Genomic DNA, 23,571 nt, shown 5'->3' on the forward strand with positions numbered 1-23,571 from the left:
ACACTTCCCCATCCTTGGCCAACAGGGCATAGCAGACCGAGCACAGCGTGCAGGGTGCCATGCAGGACGGGTGCTCTGTGGGGGCCGGGCCTCGCCCGTAGAGGGGCGTGTGCTGAGTCGGGCTGCCCGGCCCCCATCACCCAGGGGCAGGCGAGGCACACAGACCATGCCACTGGCGGGGGGCGGCGGGGGGGCACGGGCACCCGCCCCACACGTCCTGCTGTCCGGTTCTCTGCGTTAACGTTCACCAGGCAGCTTTATAACATGGCGTGTCCCGCAGCCACACTCCCCGGAGGAGGGACACACGCCAGACGAACTGGAGGGAGAAACCAGCAGCCTGTCCTGGCGGCAGGGAGCGCGCAGCTGCGCAGAGGTCGACCCAGAGAGAAAGCCTCTCACCACCTGGAATTTCGAGTCGGTGTCTCAGGAAACACACAGTGCAGAATCACCGAAGTTGACACTGAGCAGAAAAGCTCTGTCACATTCTTTTGAAACGACCGAGGCTTCATTCATGTCCCAGGTCTGTGTCGCCACAGACTGTAACTTGCCTCTCGGGCCGCGGCACAGGCCATGACGCGGGCGGGTCCCGGCTCCAGCATGCAGACGCTGGGGCATGCGCCAGGCCAGCTCCCACACAGACGGACAGACAGCACACAGGGTGACCGACCACAGCATGCAGTGAAGCAAATGGTTTCTCGACGGAAAATGGATGGAGCAAACTTAAGGTCGGGGAAACGCTGCGGAGCCAGCTGCCTTCCCGCCAGGTCTGCTAACCCTCGGGGCCGCGGAGGGGCTGGGGAGGCCTCCCTCCCATGTCCCCACCAGCCGTCTGCTGGACGCGTGGCCCCGAGGTCACAGTGAGCCACTGCTGGAAGGACACTGGAAAGGCGCCAGCCCCGGTCACGCCGTCCAGGACCCCTCGCTCTCATCGGACACCCCTTCCTGCAGCACCACTGAAGTTCGGGCTGGCCCCTCGCTACAGCACGTGACTGCTTTAACACTGAGCTCTTCAGCTTCCAGATCTCAAACTAGAAGACCGTGAACGTTCATTAAGGGCGTTCTCTCTGCTTGGTTATCACTATGCTCCAAAGAGAGCAGAACCAGCGGCGACCCAACAGCCCGCAGCACCGCTCACAGGGCCCGCCCCCAGCTTGTCTCCAGGGGAACGCCTGCGTGACACCACCTGAGGCTAAGCCGCCTGGAAGGGGAAAGGAAGGACAAGGCAGAGGACGAGTCTGCAAGGGGAGGGGGCTCCAGACCCCCGCAGATACACACCTTTCCCTCCAGGCTGGGACCGAGGAGCGAGCTGCCCTCGCACTTCCCGCTTACGGGAAGGCGCACCTCTGTTCCTGGGGCTCAGGAAACCCCTGCCTGGGGAGGGCCTTTGGCCAGTGATCACCTGTCACCAGCTGTCACGCATGGAGACACGGCATGCCACCTTAGGGACGGTCCCTCAGAACAGACAGGACGAAGGGTCGCTCGGAGTCTGTCTCGTCAGTCCTTCTCAGAAAAGAGAACGCCCGTGCCCTTACACTCACGTCCACCGCAGAGTGACTGTGTCCACGAGCAGGAACGTGAAACACTGGCTGTGACACTACCTCGGACACCGGCAGAACCACGCCACGCGCCCTGTGAAGTGCGACTCAGAGCTCCAAGTGCCCCATTAGCTACGAAATGCGGCCGTTCGGCCCTGGCCAGGCTGCCGCTCACACTACACCACGGACAACCACGACACTAGGAGGACGATCAAACAAAAGAAACAGGTGCGGTGCGAGCGGCTGGGAATGGAAGCAGGCGACTGCACAGGATGGCGCTGATGGCGGCGGTGCACGCGAAGTCCACTTACGGGCACCAGCTTCCAGTACCACTTGGAGGGAGACTTCTCGGGAGGCAGGGAGGAAGAAGGCAGGAGAGGAGTGTCAGCAGGCCAGGCCCACGTGTGGATGGACATCATACACACGTGGACGCAGGGTGGACATGAGGAAATCAGTGCCCACGATCCAAAGGGGCAAGTCATGGGCACCTCCACGACACTAGCCTCCGTGGGAGGCCGGGCTGCACACCAGACGGGACAGACGCCGGCCGCACCTCGGGGGAGGGGCAGCACGTCCTCTGTCTCGTCTGCGAACAGGGGGAGCAAGAGCAGGCACGCGTGTGGTGCCCACGTATCCCCACAGCCCGGAGGGGATGCCGGCAGACCGCAGACACGGCTGGACCACATCACACACGCGTTCAAGGGACAAGGACTCAGTCGCACACGTGCTTGGGCAAGAGACCCATGCCGGGGGGGACGGGCAGAAGCGACCGGGACGCACCCACACCACCCGCATCACTTCCTCGGGCGCGCCGTGCGGCCCCGCCCGAAGCCCCAGAGGGTGTCAGGGTACAGCGCCAGCCTCCCGGGCCCGCCCAGGCGTGTACAGGTGTGCAGGATGCTGTTGGCAGTAGGCACCTCCTCACTTGCCCATCTGTAGAAGCTAACTTCCAGAACCCCCAGAGCCCCCAACATCCCCTTCACCCCCAGTTATATGCAGACGCCCCGGCCAGGGAGAGGGGGTGCAGGCTGCATGCCCACTGCCACCAAGGTGCCACAGAGCCAGCCTGCGGGGAGCAGGAGACCCGCTCCCGTCTTGAGGGAAAAGAAAGGGGAAGAGGGCAGCGCCGAGCAGTCCAACGGCCTTACCTTCTGATGGGCCGGGCTCTCCAGCAGCTGCTGTTTCAGCTTCACTTCCTTCTCAGTGATCTCTCTCATTTTAAGATTCACCTAGAGGAGCAGAGGAACACGCTGAAAAGGCAGCTTCTTCCCAAGAAGGGTGTCTGCACCACCACCCAGGGCCCCGCTCCCTTGTTCTGACTCCGACTCCGAGAGGCAGGGCGCCCGGACGGGGACGCACGCGCAGCAGTCTGGGACTCCACGTGGCCCACGAATGCTGCACAGCAGCCGCACCAGCCCCGGGGCACCACGCACGGCTGCCACCTCACACCCACGGCGTGCACACAGCACCGTCCTCCGTCACCGTCGACAGAGACCACTGACAAGGAGGCTGCTGGAGAGCCTGACCCTGGCTCACACGCTCCCGACCACACAAAGATAACCCTAAACAAACCCGCACCCCACGTTCACGGTGCACTCCTTACACAGCCGATGCGACTTGGCAGAAATTAAAGTACTCTCCCCCGGAGTCACTAAGTCAAAGATAAAATAAAAAGTGCAAGGACAAAACGCTGCCGTGGAGAACAGCACTAGCTGATGCGGACAGGGAGGGGCAGGGTCAAAGCTGGAATCTGAGGGAAAGGCACAGACCGAGTCTGTCGTCATTAAAGAAGAACACAGACGGGAAGGTAGAAAATTGTTTTTGAAAGAAAAAGAAGAAAAACGATATAGATAAATGCTACAACAGCTGACTCAGGCGAGATGGGCAGCCACAAGCCAAGTACACAGCACGCTAACTGCGTGGCCTGGGTGGTGGGCCCACGGCTATTCCTTGCACCATGACTTCGCCGTGAGTTCACATCTCTCACGGTGAAATGTGGACGGGGTGTCCTGCTCCGATTGATGGGGGCGCTGACACACGTGACTTTGGATGCGGCATCGTGAGGGGCGACAACACTTGGTGAGAGCCATGCAACTCAGTGGCCAGCGTGTGACGTCCCACAGCCGGCGGGGGAGAGGGCCCGGAAGGAGGAGAGAGAGAGGCAGAGCTCACCGACCTAGTGTTCGAGTATGCAAAAGACCTCTTACAACAACAAAAAGACTAACTTTAAAACAGGCAAGGAGCTGAACAGACATTCCTCAAAAAATCACAAATGGCCAATAAGCATGTAGGAAGAAGCTCCCTGTCACTAATCGCCAGGGGAACACGAATCTGAACCACCCTCAGACACCCTTTCACACGCGTCAGAGCAGCTAGAACCGAAGAATCAGGCTGTGGCTGGTGTGGCTCAGTGGGCTGAGGGTTGTCGGCCTGCAGACCACAGGTCACCACCAGCCGGACTCCCAGTCAGGGCGCACGCCTGGGTTGCGGGTCAGGTCCCCAGTAGGGGGCGCTTGAGAGGCGACCACACACTGATGTTTCTCTCTCTCTTTCTCCTTCCCTTCCCTCTCTAAAAATAAATAAATAAAATATTTTAAAAAATAACTATTCTTTACATACATTGTATAAAAGATTACACTGTAAGCTTCTAAGTATAAAAGAAAAAAAAGTGTTTCAGGAGACATTTTTCTTTTAATCAAAATGCTGTCTAAAATGCAGGACCCCTTTAAAGCAAATAGGTGCTTAAGAAAAAAGGCATGAGTTCATCTGGACCATAAACACACTGGCATTTTCGACTAAGGGCACGCCATGCTCTGTACACCCCGCCACCCCCTGCTCAGGAGGAGTCCCGGTCTGCCCTCCTCTGTACTGACCACAGCAGGCATTTCTGGATGCAGCACGTCAGCTCCGCCGGCCCCTGCTCGGGCCTGGGCCTCAGCACAACCCACGAGGACCCGCCGCACAGCTGCACTCACCTTGTTGACCCAGAATACCATGGCATCCTCAAGGTCGTAGGGAAGCTCCTTCGAGGCACTGAACGTCGAGAAGCGTTTGACGCTGGCCACCACCTTCTCGATGCTGATCATCTCCACGGTGTAGGCCATCATGAGGGCGTCCACCATCGCCATGTGGGCACTCTGCAAGCGGAGGCAACAGCCTGAGTCGCCACGCACCTCCCCCACCAGGTTCGAGGGACCCTGCTCAGACTCAAAACCCTGCCGCCAGCGTTTCCTCCCTTCTCCACCTGAGGAGACAGCGAGGCCTTATCTGCGCACCCCCCCACCCCCAGGGCTGGCCGGCTTGGTGCCCTGCAGGGTCGGGGAGCTTTGTCCTTCTGCCTCGTCTCCCTGACAACCCCAAGGGGCTGGAGGGTCCTTACTTAGGGGCTGTGGGTAAGGCACAGAGGGCGGAGAGACGTATCCAATCACAGGACCACCCTGGGCGCCACCGGCGCACTGCACGGTGGAGTCGTGTACTGCCTTCCTGCCTTTTCGCCCCAGAACCTGAGCAACACCCTCCTGACCCACAACACGGCAGTCGCAAGGTCCAAGAGTAAAGAACAAAACTAAACAAAAGCCGCAGCCCTAAAATGCAAGGGAATGGCTTAAGTGAAAGCAATGCAGGGGGCACCAAATAGGCTTAGACCATGAATGGTCTGCAGAAGTCACATCAGTGGTATGGCTTTCAGAGACAGGTGGGGAGGGGGTGCCTTGGGGAGAAAAAGGCAACTGTCTATTTTGGCACAAAAATACTTACAAGATACACAGGAAACAACAGAACAGAATGGGCTCAACAACCATACAGCCCAGCATCTGCAGGAAGTTCTGCCTCCGAGTGCCTGAGCGTCGGCGGCGCTCAGCACGCTCCCCAGCAGACGGCAGCGGGCAAGCTGCTCGCCCCTACCGCCCAGGACAGCAGGTGCACTTCGCCACGCACAGCACAGGAGGCCGCCACACGTGCAGATCCTGGCCAGCTGCTGGGCACTCGTGTGCACCTCATACGCTTGAAGTCTCGGGATAACTCTGCCTCGTCCATGCAGCTGAGCTGCAGAGGGACAGCTGGTCACATGGCGCGCTGGCATGCCACACGAGGGCCCATGGCACCAGAGGCCATCACCCGCCCCCAGCAAACACCACGACACACTGGGCAAGGAGGGGGCAGTGAGGGGCAGTGTGTGGGGCCACTCACCATCTTTATGGGTGCGTGGCTGAGGTCAGGGTCCGTCACGGGGGTGTCATCGCTCTCCATCACGTAGATCCCTTTCCGGGACAGGGCCTGGATGACAGACTGGTGTCCCTGCAAGGCGGCTGCCTGGTCCCCTTTCAGGATGAGGCTGCAGACGCGGCAGTACAACTCGCTGGACAGCAGGAGCCTGATGACAGGCGGCTTGATGTGCTCCTGCTCGTACTGGTCGATGTAGAAGGGGTCCCTGAGGTCCTCAGGGATGTTATCTGGGCCAAGGAAGAGATGGCCACGTGAACGTGACAGCCACACTCAAAACACCCACGAGGACAGAGGAGCCATTGATGACAACAGGCAACTCACAGCGTTTAAAGGCACCAGCTGGTCCCTAACCCCCATCTTCTCTACTGGCAAACAAGCTGTTCACAGCACCCCGGGAACGTGGGCAATACACGTCACTTAGTGACACCACTGCCGTGACCTCAAGGTCAGCGATCCTGACACAGGACAGCAGGCAGCAGGTGTGGGCCCTGAGGGGCAAGTGGGGCCACAGGAAAACCAAGACGCAGCCCGACCTGGTCACACCTAGAAGCAGCTCTGGGGAGGGAGCCGAGTGCATCCCCCTCTGATGGCACTGGAGGTGACAAGGAGGCCACGCGCCGCAGTCCCTGCAGAAGGGAGTGCCAGGCCTGCTGCTGCTGTCACGAGGCAGAGCGATGGCGACCGGCCTCCATCTGTGACCGGGGACATTGAACTCCACATGAGCCTTGTAACTTAAGCGTCACCACAATGCTACCAAATTGAAACTTTTGTCCCTGTGTTACAAACGAGGAAATGAGGCACAAAGTAAGCAATGTGTCCAAGGTCACAACAGGCAGAAACCAGCTGTGAACCACAGTGCAGTCCACAGCCTTCAAACCGCCTCCCACACAAACACACAGGCCCCTTCCCCACCTCCTGCATGGTGGGCAGTCCCCTAACAGTGTCCCTCACACTGGCTGTGCGAGATGTCAGTCGCTGTCCCCCAAAGTGCGACACTGGAGGCAAATACATTGGGAAGCACCGATGTCAGCAGAGCTAAGCTGATCCCTTCCATGAGGACCTTTCGCGTGCTCCGGGCCCGGGCCCTCCCCCGCAGGTGTGTTCCGGAGCAATCTCGCCTCTGGAAGAGTTCGGGAAGCCTAGCACAGCAGTGCCCCGTTACTGTGGCTTCGGTTGCCCACTAAACCAAAAACATTAAGTGAAAATTCCAGAAACAAACAATTCATAAGCTTTAAACCAAACACGTCGTTCCTCGGAGTGGGATGAAATGTGGCGCTGCCCCGCCGTCTCCCCAGGGGCGTGGACACTTCGTCCAGCATCTCCATGCTGTGTACACTGCCCGCCCCTTGGTCACCCAGCAGTCAGCTCGGTTGTCTGATCGCCTGTCAGGGTGTCTCAGCGCTTGTGTTCCAGCCCCCCCGACTTCCACTTCGTAACGGCCCCAAAGCACAGCAGCAGCGGTGCTGTGACGCGGACAGGCCACGGAGAGCCCACAGCGCGCCCTTTACGGGAGGCGGCGAGCACGGGACGGCGAGACACCCTGAGAGAGGAGGGAGGCGGCATCCGCGGGGCTGCCAGTGCGATCCGGGGAACGGATGCTCTGCTTTACTGTTGGCCGCCGTGAGCCCCCGCCGGGCCCCACTGGACTCTGGCACAGGCGCGTGCACAGAGGGCAACACGGGGGTGTAGGACCCCCTGGTTTCTGGCCTCCACAGGGGCGCTGGGAGACGTGCTCCAAGAACACCAGGGGAGGAACCCATGACGACACCGACACCGACACACGCCGCCCACTGCGGACGTGCCCAGGGTGCCCGCAGCCCTCGCCCCGCACCGAGGCCCGGGAAAGGGTGCCCTGATCTTCTCCACACCCTCACTCTCTTCACGGGCACACTTTCGTGAGCCCTCTGATGCGGGGCGGCCTCCCCGTTTTCCAGTGCTTCGCTCTTGCATTCTTATTGCCGACAGCGCACGAACGCCCAGGCCGCGCCCTCGTGAAGCACCCCACAGCCTTGCCAGGCTGCAGGACACGCCCCTGGCTTCGTGGGCACCTGTGGACCACGGCGGGGCCCAGCCGGACCCCGTCGGGACTTCTGACACAGAGCAGAGTGCACCAATGACACAGAGGGCCCGGGACAAGGCTGGGTGTGTGAGGGGGCGGTGCTACGGGAGGGAAGGAGGCGGGCCCGGGGAACAGATGGCAGCCCAGGAGGACAGGACCTGGCTCTGGACAGGATGGGAGTCAGGAGAAGACGATGAGCCAGGAAGTCCCGCAACCTTGTTACACTGTCAGAATGTCATGCCAGACGCCGGGGAAGGATGCCACAAGGGTCAGCCAGGCCCCCGCGTCAGGACCTGTCCCTCCCCATCCTCCTGTTCCTGCCCTGCTCACCGCCCGCCCCACCTCCGGCCCTCCGCTGGCCCTCCCTCATTCCCTCAAGTACCGGAGGGTGCTTCCTGCCCCACCGTCCAGACGGCCTCCGTCAGTCCCGTGGCTCCAATGCACGCCCTGACCCCAGCCGCTTCCCTGAGCCCCTGTGCCCCTCTGCCTCCCGGAGGTCTGGTGGCCCTGGAGCCTGATCCGCCTCTAAGTGAACTCCCTCGCCTCCCAGGCCGGCGTTCCCCTCCTGCACTTCAGGTTAAGGTCAGCTGCTCAGACAAAAGGCTTCGACATCATCCCTCTTCCCTTCCTGCCAACCCACTGGCAACTCCAGCAGACTTCCCCTCTGACGTGTCCAGAAAATGACAGCTTCCCTCCATGCCACAGTCACCTGCATGCCCCCCCCTCCCCTAGTCCCAGTCCCCTCCTCTGAGCTGGACAACTAATGGGCTCCCCTCCAGGAGGGCGGACGCCTGCAAGACGAGGAGACAAAGCTCCCTGCACTGGAGGGCACAGCTGTGGAGGAGGGGGCGGCCACAGACACGAGTGGAGGGCTGGCCACAGGCGCAGAAAGACGCAGGCCACCTGGGCACGGACCTGGGAAGGCTGCAGAGAACAGCAGCCGTGGCTCCGAAACAGGTTTCTCTTCCTTCAACGGTCAACCGAGTCGAGATGCCTTCCACACGGCGGCCCCTCTACTGGAACTTTCAAATGTATCAACATAGGTGGATTGATGTAAACAACTTTACACTATAGTGAGAATAACTATGTGAACGTGAGTTACGTGAACGCCTCACATCAATTTCAGAATTGGGATACGAGAGTCCGCCCTGACCAATGTGGCTCAGTGGGTTGGACGACTGTCCGCAACCTGAAAAGTTCTGGGTTTGACTCCCGGTCAGGGCTTGTATGAAAGGCAACCAATCCACGTTTCTCTCTCCCACTGATACTTCTCTCCTCCTCTTCCTCCTCCCCTTCCTCTCTCTACAATCAACAAACACGTCCTCGGATGAGAGGGAGGAGAGGACAGAGATGGGAGGGCAGGGGAAACGACGCGCCCACTGAAGACAAGTGCCGGGACCTCCCCGTCCTCCGGAACGCACGCCCCGCGCGGAGGGCACCCGGCCTCGCGCCCGGTGCCCGCGGCCACGTCCTCCCCGGCCCCCGTGAGGGCTCTCTCCGCACAGCTCCGGAGCTCGTTTAAGAGGAGCCCCGGTGTAACCGTCCTAAGCTTTCCAGGGGCTTGGTTCCCATCTCCCCCGCAGACCCAGAAGAGGGTTGCCCGGGTTTTTCACTGCTCAGCAAACGGCAGTGTGCACCTGCCGTGGGCCAACCACGGAGTCGGGGACGAGATGACTTTTCAGACAACTGAAAAGTCGCCAATTCCCACACAACGTGGGGCGGCGGTGGCCCAGATGAGCCACTGCGCCGGCACCGCGGGGTGGCAAAGGAAGCAGGCAGGGGACATGAGGACGACCCTGGTGGGAGACTCCCAGGGGACGGCACAGCTCAGTGCTGCACGGAGCAACCCACTGGGCGTGTCACTCGCTGACTGGTCCGGCAGGCCCTCAGCTAGGCACCAACTGCGTGCCCACAGAGGAGGGCCTGCGGGTGCCTGTGGCCAGGGCAGGATAAGGCACTCCCAGAACCCCTAACAAGAGATAGGACCAGCCCAGGGGGGTCAGGGGTCGGAGAAGCTGGAAGACCACGAGATGTTACCTGCTGGTGTCCCAGGACACAAGGGAGGAGGACAAGACTGTAACGCCAGGAGGAGCCCTGGCTCCCTGCCCGTGGCGGCAGGGCAGGGAGAAAGAAGGACACCGAAGAGGCAGGTGAGTGTGTGGCAGCGGCCACGAGCTGAGGGACTCCCGTCTGACACCGCCTGGGAAGCGGGAGGCTGCGCAGGAGGCTCTGACGCGCCCTAGCGCAGGACTGCCGGCAAGGACAGGGGCCCTAAGACAGACAGAGACGCTGCCTAAGGCAAGGAGGTCTGAGAGACAGTAGTCTGCAGTGACACCGGTCTGTCATTCTCCAAAAATCAACAAGCAGAGCAAGCACACTGGCTGGGGCGCTGGAGGTCTCGGTAGCAACGCAGGGGCCTGTGGGAGGGCAGGGTGCAGGGGCAGAGGTTCCAACCACAGGAGGAAATGGAAAAGGACGGCAGCTGGCCAGGGAGCAGGGCGTCGGGGCACGAGGTCTCCAGAGGGCAGGGCGGTGGGTGGGCTCGGAGCAGGACCAGTGCACGCAGGCCATGTTGGGCCGCTGCCTCCTCGCAGCCCCTGGGAAGCGCAGCCCCACGTGGGAAGGCCGGACACGGAGAGGGCCGTCTCCTGGGGCTGGAGGAGGGCTACATGCAGGCAGACGTGAGGTCGGGGAGCCAACGCAGGGCCTGGAGCTCAGCGACGCTGCTGGCTGCCGTGCTCGCCGGCCGTGCTGCCCACGGGGTGACAATGACACGACAAGGAAGCTCTCTGCCTGGTGCCGTCCGTCCCACCCAGGCCACATCGCGGCACCCGGGGCAGGGCAAGGACCCAGCAGGTGCGGCCATGGCGGCCCCCGGCCCGAGGCCCGAGACTGTAACCAGCTCCAACTCAGTCCGAGGGACAAAGCTGTGCAGCAGCAATGACACGGCGGGAGAACATGTCTCAGTCACCTGGGACCGTCCATCCCTCCCGGACCAGCTGTCCGAATGTCCTGTGGGGGTCTCCTAGTGGAGAATCACCACGACAGAGGCTCCTACAGTGGCCTGTTTCCCTAACAAGCACAAAAGTAATCATAACACAAGGGATCTTCTGATCCTGGACTTCGAACCCTGCCGTGGGGGTGCCGGGAAGGCGAAAGACAAGGCAGCCGGCAGGGCCCACTGCCCTTCCCTCTACACCAGGCTGGCACCGGTGACAAAACCCGATCCCAGGAGTGGCGGGGGGAGGCACCCACGGGCTCTCTGGGTCGGGGCAGGAAGCGCACAGGCTGCGTGCCCAGCCAGAAGACCAAGAAAGGAGAGCCCTGGGCACTCCTGTGGTGGGCTGTCACGGAGAAGAGAGGCTGGGTGAGGGGTCCTAAGTCTGCGCACACTGTGCCGGATGGCCCGCGTGGCCCACGAACTGGAATCAGCACAGCAACAACTTTGAGCACTAAACCAGGGACCAGGCCTCACACTGGTGTCCTGTGGACGGACCAGAACGGCCCACGCGGCTCTGAGGACTAGACCAACCCTGCAACATGCACACCGACCATGAGCCGTCAGGACACGCGGTCTCAACTAACAGAGGCTTCCACGAAGGGTCAGAACGTCCAAGACCCCACGCCACTCCACTCCACAGAGGAAGCCTACAACCACCGGGGGAGAGGCGACGGCAGACCCCAGGCCCTCTCGGGAGGGCCCGAGAGTCAGGGTTAGCTCACAAAAACGGTGGCGGTCTCTACAACCATGCTCGGAGGCAGAAAGACAAATTTTTTTATCCTCACCTGAGGACACGCCCTCTGATTTGAGAGAGAGAGACACACACACACACACACACGGATCAGCCTGTCTCCCATACACACCCTGACCGGGGACCAGCCCCACAACCTTCCACTTCCAGGACGACACTCCAACCAACCGAGCCACACCTGCCAGGGCAGCAATGGCAAGATTTTTAAATGAACAAAAAAACTACTTGACTTGGGATGGCGAACACACAATACAACATTCAGATGATGTAGAATTGTATACCTGAAACCTCTGACTTTATTAACCAATGTCACCCCAATAAATAGAAACGTTTTTTAAAAGACTGAAATTAAAATTAAAAAAATGACCAAAACCCTCACCTGAAGCCCTGAGAACCCAGAGGAAGAGAAGCCCCAGGACAGAGGGAGCCCTGAGACGGAGCGCAAGAGGCCCCAGCGCGCACGCCCCGGCCCCCTCGCCGCCGAGGCAGACGGACGGCAGGGCCGGCCCACTGCGGTCCGGCGGGGAGCTCACGGCACCGTGACACCCGACCCGGGTGGGCAGCAGACCGACCCACCCTCGACACCCCCCACCTCCGTCACAAGGCCCCAAGTGCGACTCGGGGACCTTGCGACACGGTTATGGGCCCTTCCCGAGGACAGGGCCTCGGGACAGACTTCCCCAGGGGCAAGGTGGCCTAGAGGGAAGGCGAGGACGGGGAGCGGCTGAGTGCAGACCCCGCGGCCAGCTCTCTCCAGCGGAGGACGGACTGTCCCCACTCACACCTCAGAGACTCCAGGGAGGCTCCGACTCTGGTCCTTCCTCCACAGACACGCGTCCCCACGCACCGACACCCCAGGGCTTCCAACACAAGCACCAGGGAGCACGGCCAGTGTGAGCTGTACTGGGCGAGGAAGGTGCCTGCTCCAGCAGAGGGACGGAGCGCGAGTTCTTCCAGGGACGGTGCGCCACACAGCGCGCATCGACCCTCCCGACGCAGACACTGGCTACAGGGGCGGCACGAATGTGACACACCTGTGAAGGCTCGGTCACTAGGCCAAGTCCAGGGGGAGGACCACAACCCAGAGAGCCCAGCGTCCCGACAGCATTCTCCCCTGGGGTGCAGTCTAGTCTCCCCCAGTAGCATCTGCCCATCCCAGCGGGCAGGAAGGGGGTAAGCTGCACTCCGGGCACCTCTCAAGCTGCAAGAACAAATCTGGACTCCAGGGCCGGCAAGGAGAGCAAGGGACACTGGCAGCCTCTGGCTGGGAACCTCGGAGGCTGCCCCTTGACAGCAGCCGCAAACCTGACACGGAACAGCCCTCGGAAGCGCTGCGGACAGGCTCAGAGCAGCCCAGGCCGCGAACCAGGGCAGGGTGCCCGCCGACCGCTGGCATCGGGAAGCAGACGTGACTTCTTCCTGGAGGGGGTCACGCCTCGGGCCTCGGGTGATGCCCACGGTCTTCCAAACGCTCTGTGGGCTCAGTGCAGATGAGAAGCGAGCAGGTGAGCGGCATGACAAGGCGTCCCGAACAGAAGCCAGCACGAGGCAGAAACGGACTCACAGACTGGCAGCCCGTGGTGCTGCCAGGGCGGGGTCAGTCCCTCCCAGCCCCCCACACCCCTACTGAGCACAACTGAAACTCTGTGAAAGACCAAAAGCTGCCACCTGGGGATTCTACACCTAAACTCATGCAGGCACCCTGGGGAGGAGAGAAAGAACTTGGGAGAAGCCACCACACTACAGGGTGCCCAAATGGTCCCTCTCCTATCCTGACCTGAACCCCGGGGCAGCCCGGCTCAGCACCGCAGCAGACACCCAGCCGAAACGCGGAGAGACCGCATCTCTCTGGCCAGAGGACCAGGAACCGGGCCCTGCAGGCTGGAGAGCGGAGGGAGCCTGGGCTTTACTGCCCCTTTCTCTGCCAGCCGGCCATGTCACAGAACCGCAGTGACAGCGGGCAGCCAAAATGCCAAGAGGAACTCATCTACTGCCCAGAGGCACCAGGAGCGGGGCCTAGGTGGCGTGGGGAGCATGAGGAACGCCTGTCCTTCTCCTGCCTCTGTCACCGCAGCGCCCCAACAGGGGCCCTGGGCATGCAGAACTGCGGGGTGGCAGCACGGCAGCCAAAACCCAGGGCAGCCCTACCTTCCAGCCAGAGGGTGGGGAGGGAGACGAGCCACAAAGCGTGGGGGGATTCAGGAAAGGGGACCCTCCTTCTGTGTACAAACGGGCACAATGCCGGGCTGTGCGCACGCAAGACAGACCCACAGAACCGGACTGAGCTGGGAGCCCCGCCCACAGACGGCAAAACAGGCCGTGGTCCGAACCCAACGGGATCACGGCACCGATCTGCAGAACAAACCGCCAGGTTCCGCCACCCGAACGATTCTAGCCGGACCCAGAAAACTGCGCCACCGTGTCACGCAAAATGTGCAGGACACAACCCGTAATTACTCAACATACAAAGAGCCAGGAAAATGTGGCCAGTTCTCAGGAGAAAGACAATGGACAGAGGCCAACCCCGAGCGGACCCAGGTGTCAGGCTGCTCATCGCAGACCCTGAAGCGTCGTCCATCGTCACCGGGCTCCAGGAGGTCAAGGTAAGCACTCTCGAATTCAATGGGAAGACAGAAGTCCCTGGCAGAGAAATAAAACCAGTTTAACAGGAACCAAAGTTCCGGAACTAAAACACAGCACCCACAGCAAGCTCAGTGCTGGGCTCGAAAGATGAGGACAGAGGAAAGCACGACCTGCAGCCCGGTCACAGGAAGGGGCGGTCCGAAGCGCGGAGCCCACCAGGGAGGGGCCGTACGCGCTGGGAGACCGCGCGCAGGCGTCACCACCAAGGCTGGCAGGGAGAGGGCCCCCGGGGAAATAAGGCCACGTCTCCCCACAACTGGGGAGGGCCGCCACCTCACAGGCTCCAGAAGCCCAGCGAACCCCACAGGGCCAACCTGAAGAACGCTGCGCCCACACTTCATGAGCGAACCTCGCAAACCAGGGGCGAGTCACAGGCCCCCGGGACCGCTGGCTGGAGGTCCCAGCCACAGATGTTGTAGCCAGTGAGTATGCCTACAACAGCGAGAGGGAAAAAAGACAGGTTCAAAAATTTTTGGCACAAAACCAGAAATTATTTTTTAAAAGGAAAGAAGAAAAGACTGGTCAATTAGAAAAGAAGCCGGCAGGAACCCTAGACCAGAAAAAGGCAGTGCTGAAGCGAACCGCACGCCCGCACCGCCCGCACCGCAGGGAGGCAGGTCACACGCGGGGCAAACACAGTGGAGGAGGGGAGGCTGTGAGGGCCGCGCAAGCGTGACTGGAGACCGGGAAGAAAGAAAACGTGGAAGCAGAAGCAGTGTCTCAACGGACAGTGGGCCAGAGCTCTCCACACTGACAAGTGCACGAAGGCCGGCAAGATGGAAAGAGGGAGTCTGCACAGCGGAGCGGAGCACAGCACGGGGACACCGACGGGATCCTAGGACAAAGAGAAAACCTCTGCCGCTGCGGGAGGGGCCTCTGGGCGGGGCGGGGCGGGGTGGGCACGGCCCTGCCTGTCTAGGACCCTCTGCACCAAGCACAGCTATAGGTCTTGGGCAGAAAAGGCCAGCACAGGAGAACTCTGAGAGGGGGAAAAGGAGGCACCCCGGTGTGGGACCCCCGAGGCCGGAGCAGCAGCACAGCAGGGAGCCTCAGGGCCCCCAGCCAACAGGGGGAGACCCAGACCTGCACTTCCTGGCCCCTGGAACTTAAGGACAGACAGACAGAGTTTACCCCACGTGAACAACAGACAGAACGCACCCTGGCAAAGTAAAATGAGCTAGCCCCAGGGGCCCGTGGGAGAGTATCACTGGAGTCCCCGAAGAGACAGTGAGGATGCCCAGCATCGGAGGGAATGGTGGCTGGAAACTCCCCGTTTGTGGCGGAACCCCCACAGAGTTCAAGAAACTAAGTAAACCCAATGAGAACAAACTCAAATGAACCTACATGCAGGCACATCATAACCCAACTTCTAAAGACCGAGGACAAAATACTTTGAAGCAGCCCAAGTGGCGTGACGGCTGGCACAGGGGGGTGCCCCTCGACTGACAGAGGGTCTCCCCTCGGAACCACGGAGGCCAGAGGCAAGGGGCTCACCATCTCAGGTGCTGAAGGGAAAGGACCGCCAACCACAGAGCCCACATCCGGTGAGACTCTCCTTCAGTGCAGGCAGAGGGGAACTGGAGGTGCCCCCAAACCTTGGGAGAATGGCTAAAGGAAGTCCTCCAGATATGAAGAGCAGGACAAGAGCAGTCTCCTGGACGAGCAGGGCAGAAGGCAGAAGAGCGGAAAGAGACGGCAAGTCTTCCGCGCACGTCTGACGACGGGCGACGACGACACCCTCGGACACTCAAGACGGCGGGGTTAAGACAGTAGGAAGAGCAAGGGGCCGCAGTGGAGAAAAGTTTCCACACCTCCCTAGAGACGGTAAAACGATACTTGTCAACGGCTGCAAGTCAGACACGTGTATTTCAACACCGGAGCAACCACGGGGAAAACTGTAGGAGACACACCCAAAACCAGCATAAATAAATCAAGATGGAACCCTAAAACCAATAACAACAATAAATACCAGAGAAAATATCGGACAAAGGAGACACGTAACAAAATGTCAAACTGAAACCCTCAAGTAGCAGCAGTTACATTAAATGCACATACACTAGATCCACCGAGTAAAAGACGGAGACTGGCAGAGCGGACAAAAACACACCACACAGCTCTGCCGTTCGCAAGCAGCTCACTTCAAAATCAGTAGCTCAGGTCGGCTGAGAGTGAAAGGGCAGAGAGGGCCATGCCGGGCAAGCACTGCTGTCTGTTCTGGGAAGCAGGAATGGCTATGTTAATACTGATGAAACAGAACAGAAATGACTGGGGACCCAGAGGGCCACTGCCTGACGGTGAACGCCTCAACCCACCAGGAACTTCCTGCTCCCGAGGGTGTAGGTACCAAGTGACAACACCTCGGGACGGAGGAAAACGGACAGAGCCGGGAGGGAAACGGAACAGACGCGTGTGCACGCACAGCTAGGGGCTGCAACAGCCCCGGAAGCGGCGGACAAAACTGCAACAAGGAGAGACATGAGAACAGCACCACCGGCAGAGCCTGACGGGCGTGCGCAGAGCCCTCCACCCAACCACAGAACACACAGTTCTTCAAGTGCCCAGGGAACCGTCCCCAAAATAGACCTACCCCAGGCTATTAAAAGAACAGCACTCACCAAGATTAGTTATCATAATGGAATCTGACCAAAAATATCAAAAACACGAAACAGGAAAATCTCAACATTGGAAATTACACTTCTAAGTAATTCATGGGTCAATGAGGAAGTATCAAAGAAAGAGAAATAAACAGAACTGAATGAAAATGAAAATACAACAAATCAACGTACGTGAACTGCAGCTAAGGCAGTACTCCGTGGAAAACTTATAGCACTGAATGCTTCAGCTAGAAAGGGGAAAGGTTTCAAATCAATAATCTTAGTTGCTACCCCAAGAAACTAGGGGGGGAAAGAGCAAAATAAAACCAAAGCAGGCAGAAGGAAGGGAGGCAGGAGTGGGTATAACAGGGAAACAAGAGGTCCTGGTGGAAATAAAATATTCTGTATCCAGATTATATTAATACAATGTCAACATCCTGGTTACAGAAGTTACCACTGGGGAAGCCAGATAAAGGGCGCCCAGGACCTCTCTACCTGATTTGTTAAAACTGCATGTTAACACACAGTTATCTCAAAATAGAAGCTTGATATTTTGTTATTTTTTATTTATTGGTTTTAGAGAGAGAGGTAGGGAAAGGAGGAGAGAGAGAGACAAAAAAACCTCAGACCGTTATTGCACTTACCGATGCACTCATTCATTGGTTGATCCTTGTATGTGCCCTGACTGGGGATCAAACCCTCAACCTGGCATATTGGAATGACACTCCAACCAAATGATCAACCCAACCAGGACAGTTTAATATATTTGTAAAAAAAAAAAAAAAAACTGGGTCCCTTTAGGGTGGCACAGTTGGCTGAAGCATTGTCCCACACACCAAAAGGTTGTGGGTTCAATTCCGGGCCAGGACACATACATAGGTTGTAGGTTCAATCCCCAGTCAGGGAGCATATGGGAGGCAACCAATCAGTGTTTCCCTCTCACATCAACGTTTCTTTCTCTCTCTAAAATCAGTAAACGTACCTTTGGGTGAAGATTAAAAAAATAATAAAAATTGGTCAAAGACCTGAAAAGAAAAAATATTTCATAGAAAAGAGATCCAAATGGACAAGGAGCATAGTTACAGAGTGCTCAGCATGGTGAGTCCCCAGGGAAACACACGCCAAAGCCACGGGGCGTCCACTCTGCGCGGCCAGGAGCACAGACCGACGCTGCCGCGCACTGGCGGGGATGCAGAGCATCGGAGACTTGCACTCTCTGCTGGCGGAGACGAAGAATGACCGCCAGTCGGCTGGGCGGAGAAGCAGCCTATGCGGAGAAGACGGCCCCTGGACACTCCACCTGACCACAGCCTCTCCCACTCCACGCTGGCCGAAGAACCTTGCTCGGCTCTCTCCGCCGCACCGCCCGCTACGTGACGACTTTCCCAGGCACACATCACGAAAGAAAGCCCCAGCCAGCCTGGAAAACTGTAAACAATCTGGCCCAGACTAGTTTCCAAACTAATCACCTTCTATTTCAGTCCACAAACCTCTGTCACAGCAAGGCTAATTGCTCAGGGCCCACAGACACTTGTGCACGGAACCTGGCCTGACGCCCTCCCCTCTGCTCCTGGGGGCACCCAACCCTGACCCGTCTCTCTAAGCCTGCCCCTCACAGAGCTGCTCACGCACCCTCCCACGGCGACCACTGCCCCGGGAGCCCCCGTGGTGTGGCCCCATTCATCCACCTGAGCTCCCGGGTGGACGTCAGGCTGCCAATTCTTAGGCTTCGCCTCATTTCATTCTCCTTTGTACAAGGCAACAGTTCATGTGAATTTTAAGCAACTACGGGGATAGCATCGCCGACCCTCCCCTTGTGTTTCCTACAGAGCAAAGCACAATTGCACACATGACAGCTACATGATTATTACTGCCTTCGGATTTGATGAAAAATGACAGGAGTCTGAGCATTTTAACAGTTTGACCAGGAAGTGAAAAAAGAACACTGGAACACAGGTCACGGCCACAACAGTACCGACAGCAGGAGAGGCCTCTGAGCTACCAGGATAAACATGATATACACAGAGAAAAGTATTAAGTGCTTTTCGGAAGAATGTTTGCTCGAATGTCACATCCTGAAGCACGACAGCGTCCCTCAAATTTATCGGATTGGGACAGTCTGAACTTAAAGATGGATTTACGTTCCACGGTCAGTGTTCAACCTGCGGCATCAGGACGGGAGAGGGAACGCGGGCCACCTGGTCCACCTCTGCGAAGACGCACCACCACGTCTGGCCTCCAGGTCGGGGTCGGCAACACGCCCTCTACACCCGGTACGAGGCATCTCCCGGCTGCCGCACAACAGGGTGGTGGGCGAGCACTGCCTGTCCTGCCGGCGAGACTTCGCAGGACAGTCGTAACCCCTGACCTCAGGACCCCAAGCAGTCCTCAGCAGAACCCACATCCCTCGCTGGGAACAAAAGACTATTAAAAACAGTCTAAACGCATGAACCAATAATCTGAGCGGATCCCGATGGGTAGAAAGTGACAATAGGCTCTGAAGGACGGCCTGCCCCCCAGACTCCCGACGACTGTGTCCCGTGGGCCCAGGGACCAGGCCAGCAGCCGGCTTTCATCCCTAGTTCTGGGGCCCGCACAGGCGCTCCAGACTGCCAGTCCTTTAAGCCACACGTCACCGCAAAGCAAGGCGGTGACCTGGAGCTTACAAGGAAGGGATTTTGCTCCTGGCACCAACTAAGCAAGCAGACTCCGAGCCATCTTGTGGTCCGCGCGAAGGAGCTGCAGCTCAACCAGAGATGCCCTGACCAAGGGCCGGGGCCCAGCTGTCCGCCCGGGGACTCCCCGCCCCACCGGCTTCCAAGTCCGCGGTTAAGTGCTGCGACCAGACAGCGAGCGCAGGAAGGTCCCTCCCTCACTTGCAGTGGGCTCAGAGCCCCGCGGCCTCTCCACGCCAGTGTGCTGCAGGCAAGATGAGAAGGCTGACCTTGGTGGCCCCTGAGGTCTGGCCCAGTCAGGGCAGCCCAGCTCCATGGTGAGTTGTGGTGAGTCTCAACTGGTCTCCAGGACTCCCCAGGGTGAACTCTCCACCACTGTGCACATAGCAACATGCTTGCAAACAGCCGAGTGCCTTCTAGCACTTTCCCTAGGTTGTTTTCAACACTGTCCTTGAGCGATAAGAAAAGCTATTATTCAAAACCCCAAACCAAGACCTAGATATTTTTAAGTTTCCTAAGGTTGTGGAAGGAAATCAAACACCAGGAACACAGGAGCCCAGTCCAGCGCTCTATTCGATAAAGTACGCAGTACTTCCAGTCACCCCTTTAAGTTTCTTACCAATTTATTACAACTTCCACCCAAAAACAATCACAAAATACTTCAGCTAAGAGGTTCTACTCCTTCCTGTACACACTTTTCAATGAGTAAATTCCAACACGTCCAACGCATTATTTCTGAACAAATACACGCTGTCAGTGAAACAAGAGCTCCCCCAGAACGAAGGGGCAGAGCCCGAGCACAGTGCGGGAGACTGCCCGGCGGGAGACTGCCCGGAGTCCCCAGCCGGGCCCCGGGGGGGAGCAAGTGGGAGGAGACTCTGCAGAGCCCTCTGCCCCCCAGGCCCGGCCTCGGTGAGCTTCACTGAGGCAGGGACGGAGGCCCTGGGGACGCCCAGAGGCCCGAAAGGCAACCCTGGGGAGAAGGCAGCCTCGGAGCGCCTGGCCCCGAGCGGCCACACGCCTCCCATTCCTGCACAACCGGAAAGACCGTTTAGTCTCCCTGAACTGCTTGACAGTCGCCTAACAAGTAAAACAGTGAAGCCGCTTTCACCACCACACCCCCCAAAACTGACTTATGGCCAAGGTGTGTGGACTGGAGGGGCCGGGTCTGACTCACTGAAAACCAAGCTGGGGAGGCACATGGGCGCATCTAGAAGCAGAAGCAGCGATTGGCCCTCCGGTGGAAAGAGTTGAGGGGGAAACAAACCTTCATTCTCCTACCAAAGTCCTCCCCACCCCGTCTCCTGCAGGACCAGGCCCCGCTCTGGGGCGCGCCTAACCTCCCTCCTGGGTGTGACCCCCACACCAACAACACAGACGGAACCACTCCAGCTGAGGAGAGTCACCCTTGGTCGTCCAAGTGGGGATCTCCCAAATCTGTAAATTTAAAGAGAGATTCTCTATGCCCTGCCTGGTGTGGCTCAGTGGATTGAGTGCGGGACTGCGAACCAAAGGGTCCCCAGTTCGATTCCCAGTCAGGGCATGTGCCTGGGTTGCGGGCCAGGTCCCCAGTAGGGGCATACGAGAGGCAACCACACACTGATGTTCCTCTCTCTCCTTCCCTTCCCCTCTCACTAAGGGGAAATAAATAAAATCTTTACAAAATAAATAATAAAGAGAGATTCTCAAGTAGGAAAAAAACGTACATCTGCTCCCCTTCCAGAAGCAAGGTACAGCGTGGAAAAGCAAATGGATGGAGGCCAGGTCTCCTAAAGCCAGTGTGCGACGGGCCCTCCGCAGCAGAGGGGTGGCGGTGACCGGCACCGCACAACCCTGCCTTCCATCCGCACACGGCACGGCCTCCTCCGGCTCCCGCTCACGCTGTTCTATAAATACTCGCCTTTAATAACGTCAACGCTGAAAGGTCTATTTTAATATCAGCTTTTGAATTACTTGTCAGCTGCGTCAACAGGTATCACAGGGCGATCAGGGCTGGAAAGGAAAGCAGACGAGCCTCCCGCCAACACCGAGAAAGGCTCACATTTACTCCCAGGTCGCAGACCGACCCCACTCCGGACGCCACAGCCCAGCGTGCCGGCCCCGGCCTGAAGAAGCTGGGGCCGGTCGGAGCGGCCTCGTACCGTGTGCACACATGTCACACCCCGAAGCACGACGGCGCCCCTCCAAGGTAAAGGACTGGACAGCCTGAACTCAAAGATGGATTTACATTCCGCCGTGAGTGTTCGACCTGCGGCATCAGGACGGGAGAGGGAACGCAGGCCACCTGGCCCACCTCTGCGAAGACACGCCGCCACGTCCGGCCTCCGGGTCGGGGTCGGCAACACGTCCTCTACCCCCGGCCCGAGGCTGTCCACAGCACGCCATCCCCAGAGCCCAGTGTTCCCACGAGCAAAGCCTCCACACACCGGAGGGGACCTGGCGCGGGTGCCCCAGCAGCCGGGCCGGAGCGCACGGGGCGTGGAGCACAGAACAGCCCGGGCAGGACGAGGCCGTCTGCCGGGAAACCCTGAGCAGGAGCGGGACAGCGGGGAGGGGTGGGCGCGAGGCGCGGAAGGAAGCACCCCGCACCGCGTCCTGCAGAGACCTCAGGAAACTCGCTGCAAGGCGCACAGCCCGTTGCCCGACGGGGCACAGGCTCACCACGAATGATAAAGAAAGGCAAAGCATGGCCGGCACCGGACACCAGTGCTGAGAGGAGAGGCCGGGCAGGCCCCAGCTGGGGTCAAGGTCACAGCGGGAGGCCGCGTCCCCGGGCTGCTAGTGTTACTCGCTGGTGTAAGACGGCACTTGTCACGCCTGACTCTACGAAGTTTCACGCTCTGTAAAGGTGGACGGACTCCACCTTTCTCCCTCAGCCACGCACGTGGCAGCGCACGGGGCTGCAACCAGCTGCAAACCCAGGGCGGCAGCATCAGGGGAACCTCGGTGGCCACCAGACCTCCAGCCCCAAGCCCCAGGACGAGCGGGGCGCCACGCCGGAGTCCGGCGGTGGCACAGGCCACCCGGGCCGGCCAGAGGCCGCGGGGAACCGCCTGCTCCGCACGTCTCCGGAACGGGTCTCCCCCACGCTGCCGAAAAGGGTACTGCGCCCCCTCGCCCGGGCTACGGGCAGGGGTGTCTTCCCCCGGGGAAGGCCGCTTTAGAAAATGCTTCCCGTGAAAAGGGACGGGGTGGCGGAGAAGAACTCGGCTTGGGCCTGACACAAAGCGCCTGGGAGGAACAAGAGAAGCCGGGGGCCGAGCAACGGCGGGGCCTCGCCGGGCCGTACACGCCGGGCCGGACGGAGCAGCATCGACCACGGAGGAGCCGGGGCCCGGGGGGGCGGGCCGGGGCTCCCAGCCCGGTCAGAGCTCGCCCCGGCCGGGCGGGCCCAGCGCAGGGCTCTGAGGACACCCGACCCAGCAGCAGCCCCTTCTCGCTCGGGAGCCGCACGGCCGGGGTGGCGCGAGCGCCCGAGAACCGCGGGGCCCCGGCCCGCGCCACCCGCCGACCCCACCGCCGCGCAGCGCCGCGCCGGGCCGACCCCGCACAAAGGCGGCCCCCGCCCGCCCGCGCCGCCCCGCGCCGCGCCCACCTCGGCCGTACGCCTTGGCGCAGAGCCACTGCAGGTTGGCGGCGATCTTGGCGCGCGCCGGGTCGTAGCGGTCCAGCGGCACGACGTCCGCGGCGCCGTCGGGCGCGGCCTCCATCCTCTGTCAGCCGTCCCCCGGCCGCGCGGCCGCCCGCCCGCGTTCGCCCTCCGCACGCTCTCGGCGCTGCGGCGGCGCCGGCAACAAAGGCGCCGCGCGGGCCGCGTGGGGCCGGGCCGGACTCACGGGCGCGACCGCCCCGCGTGGGGCCCGCAGGCCGGCCCGCCCGCCTCTCCTCAGAGCCGCCGCCGCCTCCGCCGCCGCGGGTGTTGCTGCTGCTGCATGCTGCGGGGCCGAGCCGGGGTCGCCCGGGAGCCCGGGAGGCGACGGGCGGTGGTGCGGGCCGGGCCGAGGGCCGGGTGAGGGGCGCGTGCGCGAACTCGGGGGCGGCGGCGGCTGCGGCGGCGGAGACCGCTGAAGAGACGGCCAACCGGCGGGA

The 23,571-nt window shown here is 60.2% G+C and overlaps 1 protein-coding gene across 2 annotated transcripts in view; it reads right to left on the bottom strand.

Moving 5' to 3' along the window:
- CAMSAP1 (calmodulin regulated spectrin associated protein 1) overlaps positions 1-23,571 on the bottom strand; it is a 44,278-nt gene extending 20,707 nt beyond the window's left edge. The window contains exons 1-5 of one of the 2 annotated variants that reach the window (XM_045846136.1): positions 23,078-23,571; positions 5,724-5,986; positions 4,511-4,672; positions 2,684-2,764; positions 1,847-1,879 (exon numbers count right to left, since the gene is read on the bottom strand). In XM_045846136.1, the coding sequence (XP_045702092.1) occupies positions 1,847-1,879; positions 2,684-2,764; positions 4,511-4,672; positions 5,724-5,986; positions 23,078-23,192 (654 nt within the window). In that variant the 5' untranslated portion in view covers positions 23,193-23,571. The remainder of the gene's footprint in view (positions 1-1,846; positions 1,880-2,683; positions 2,765-4,510; positions 4,673-5,723; positions 5,987-23,077) is intronic. The other variant, XM_045846137.1, reaches the window with a different exon arrangement.

This window comes from Phyllostomus hastatus, unplaced genomic scaffold (assembly GCF_019186645.2).
Source record: "Phyllostomus hastatus isolate PE091 unplaced genomic scaffold, TTU_PhHast_1.1 phas_contig_495, whole genome shotgun sequence".
NCBI lineage: Eukaryota > Metazoa > Chordata > Mammalia > Chiroptera > Phyllostomidae > Phyllostomus > Phyllostomus hastatus.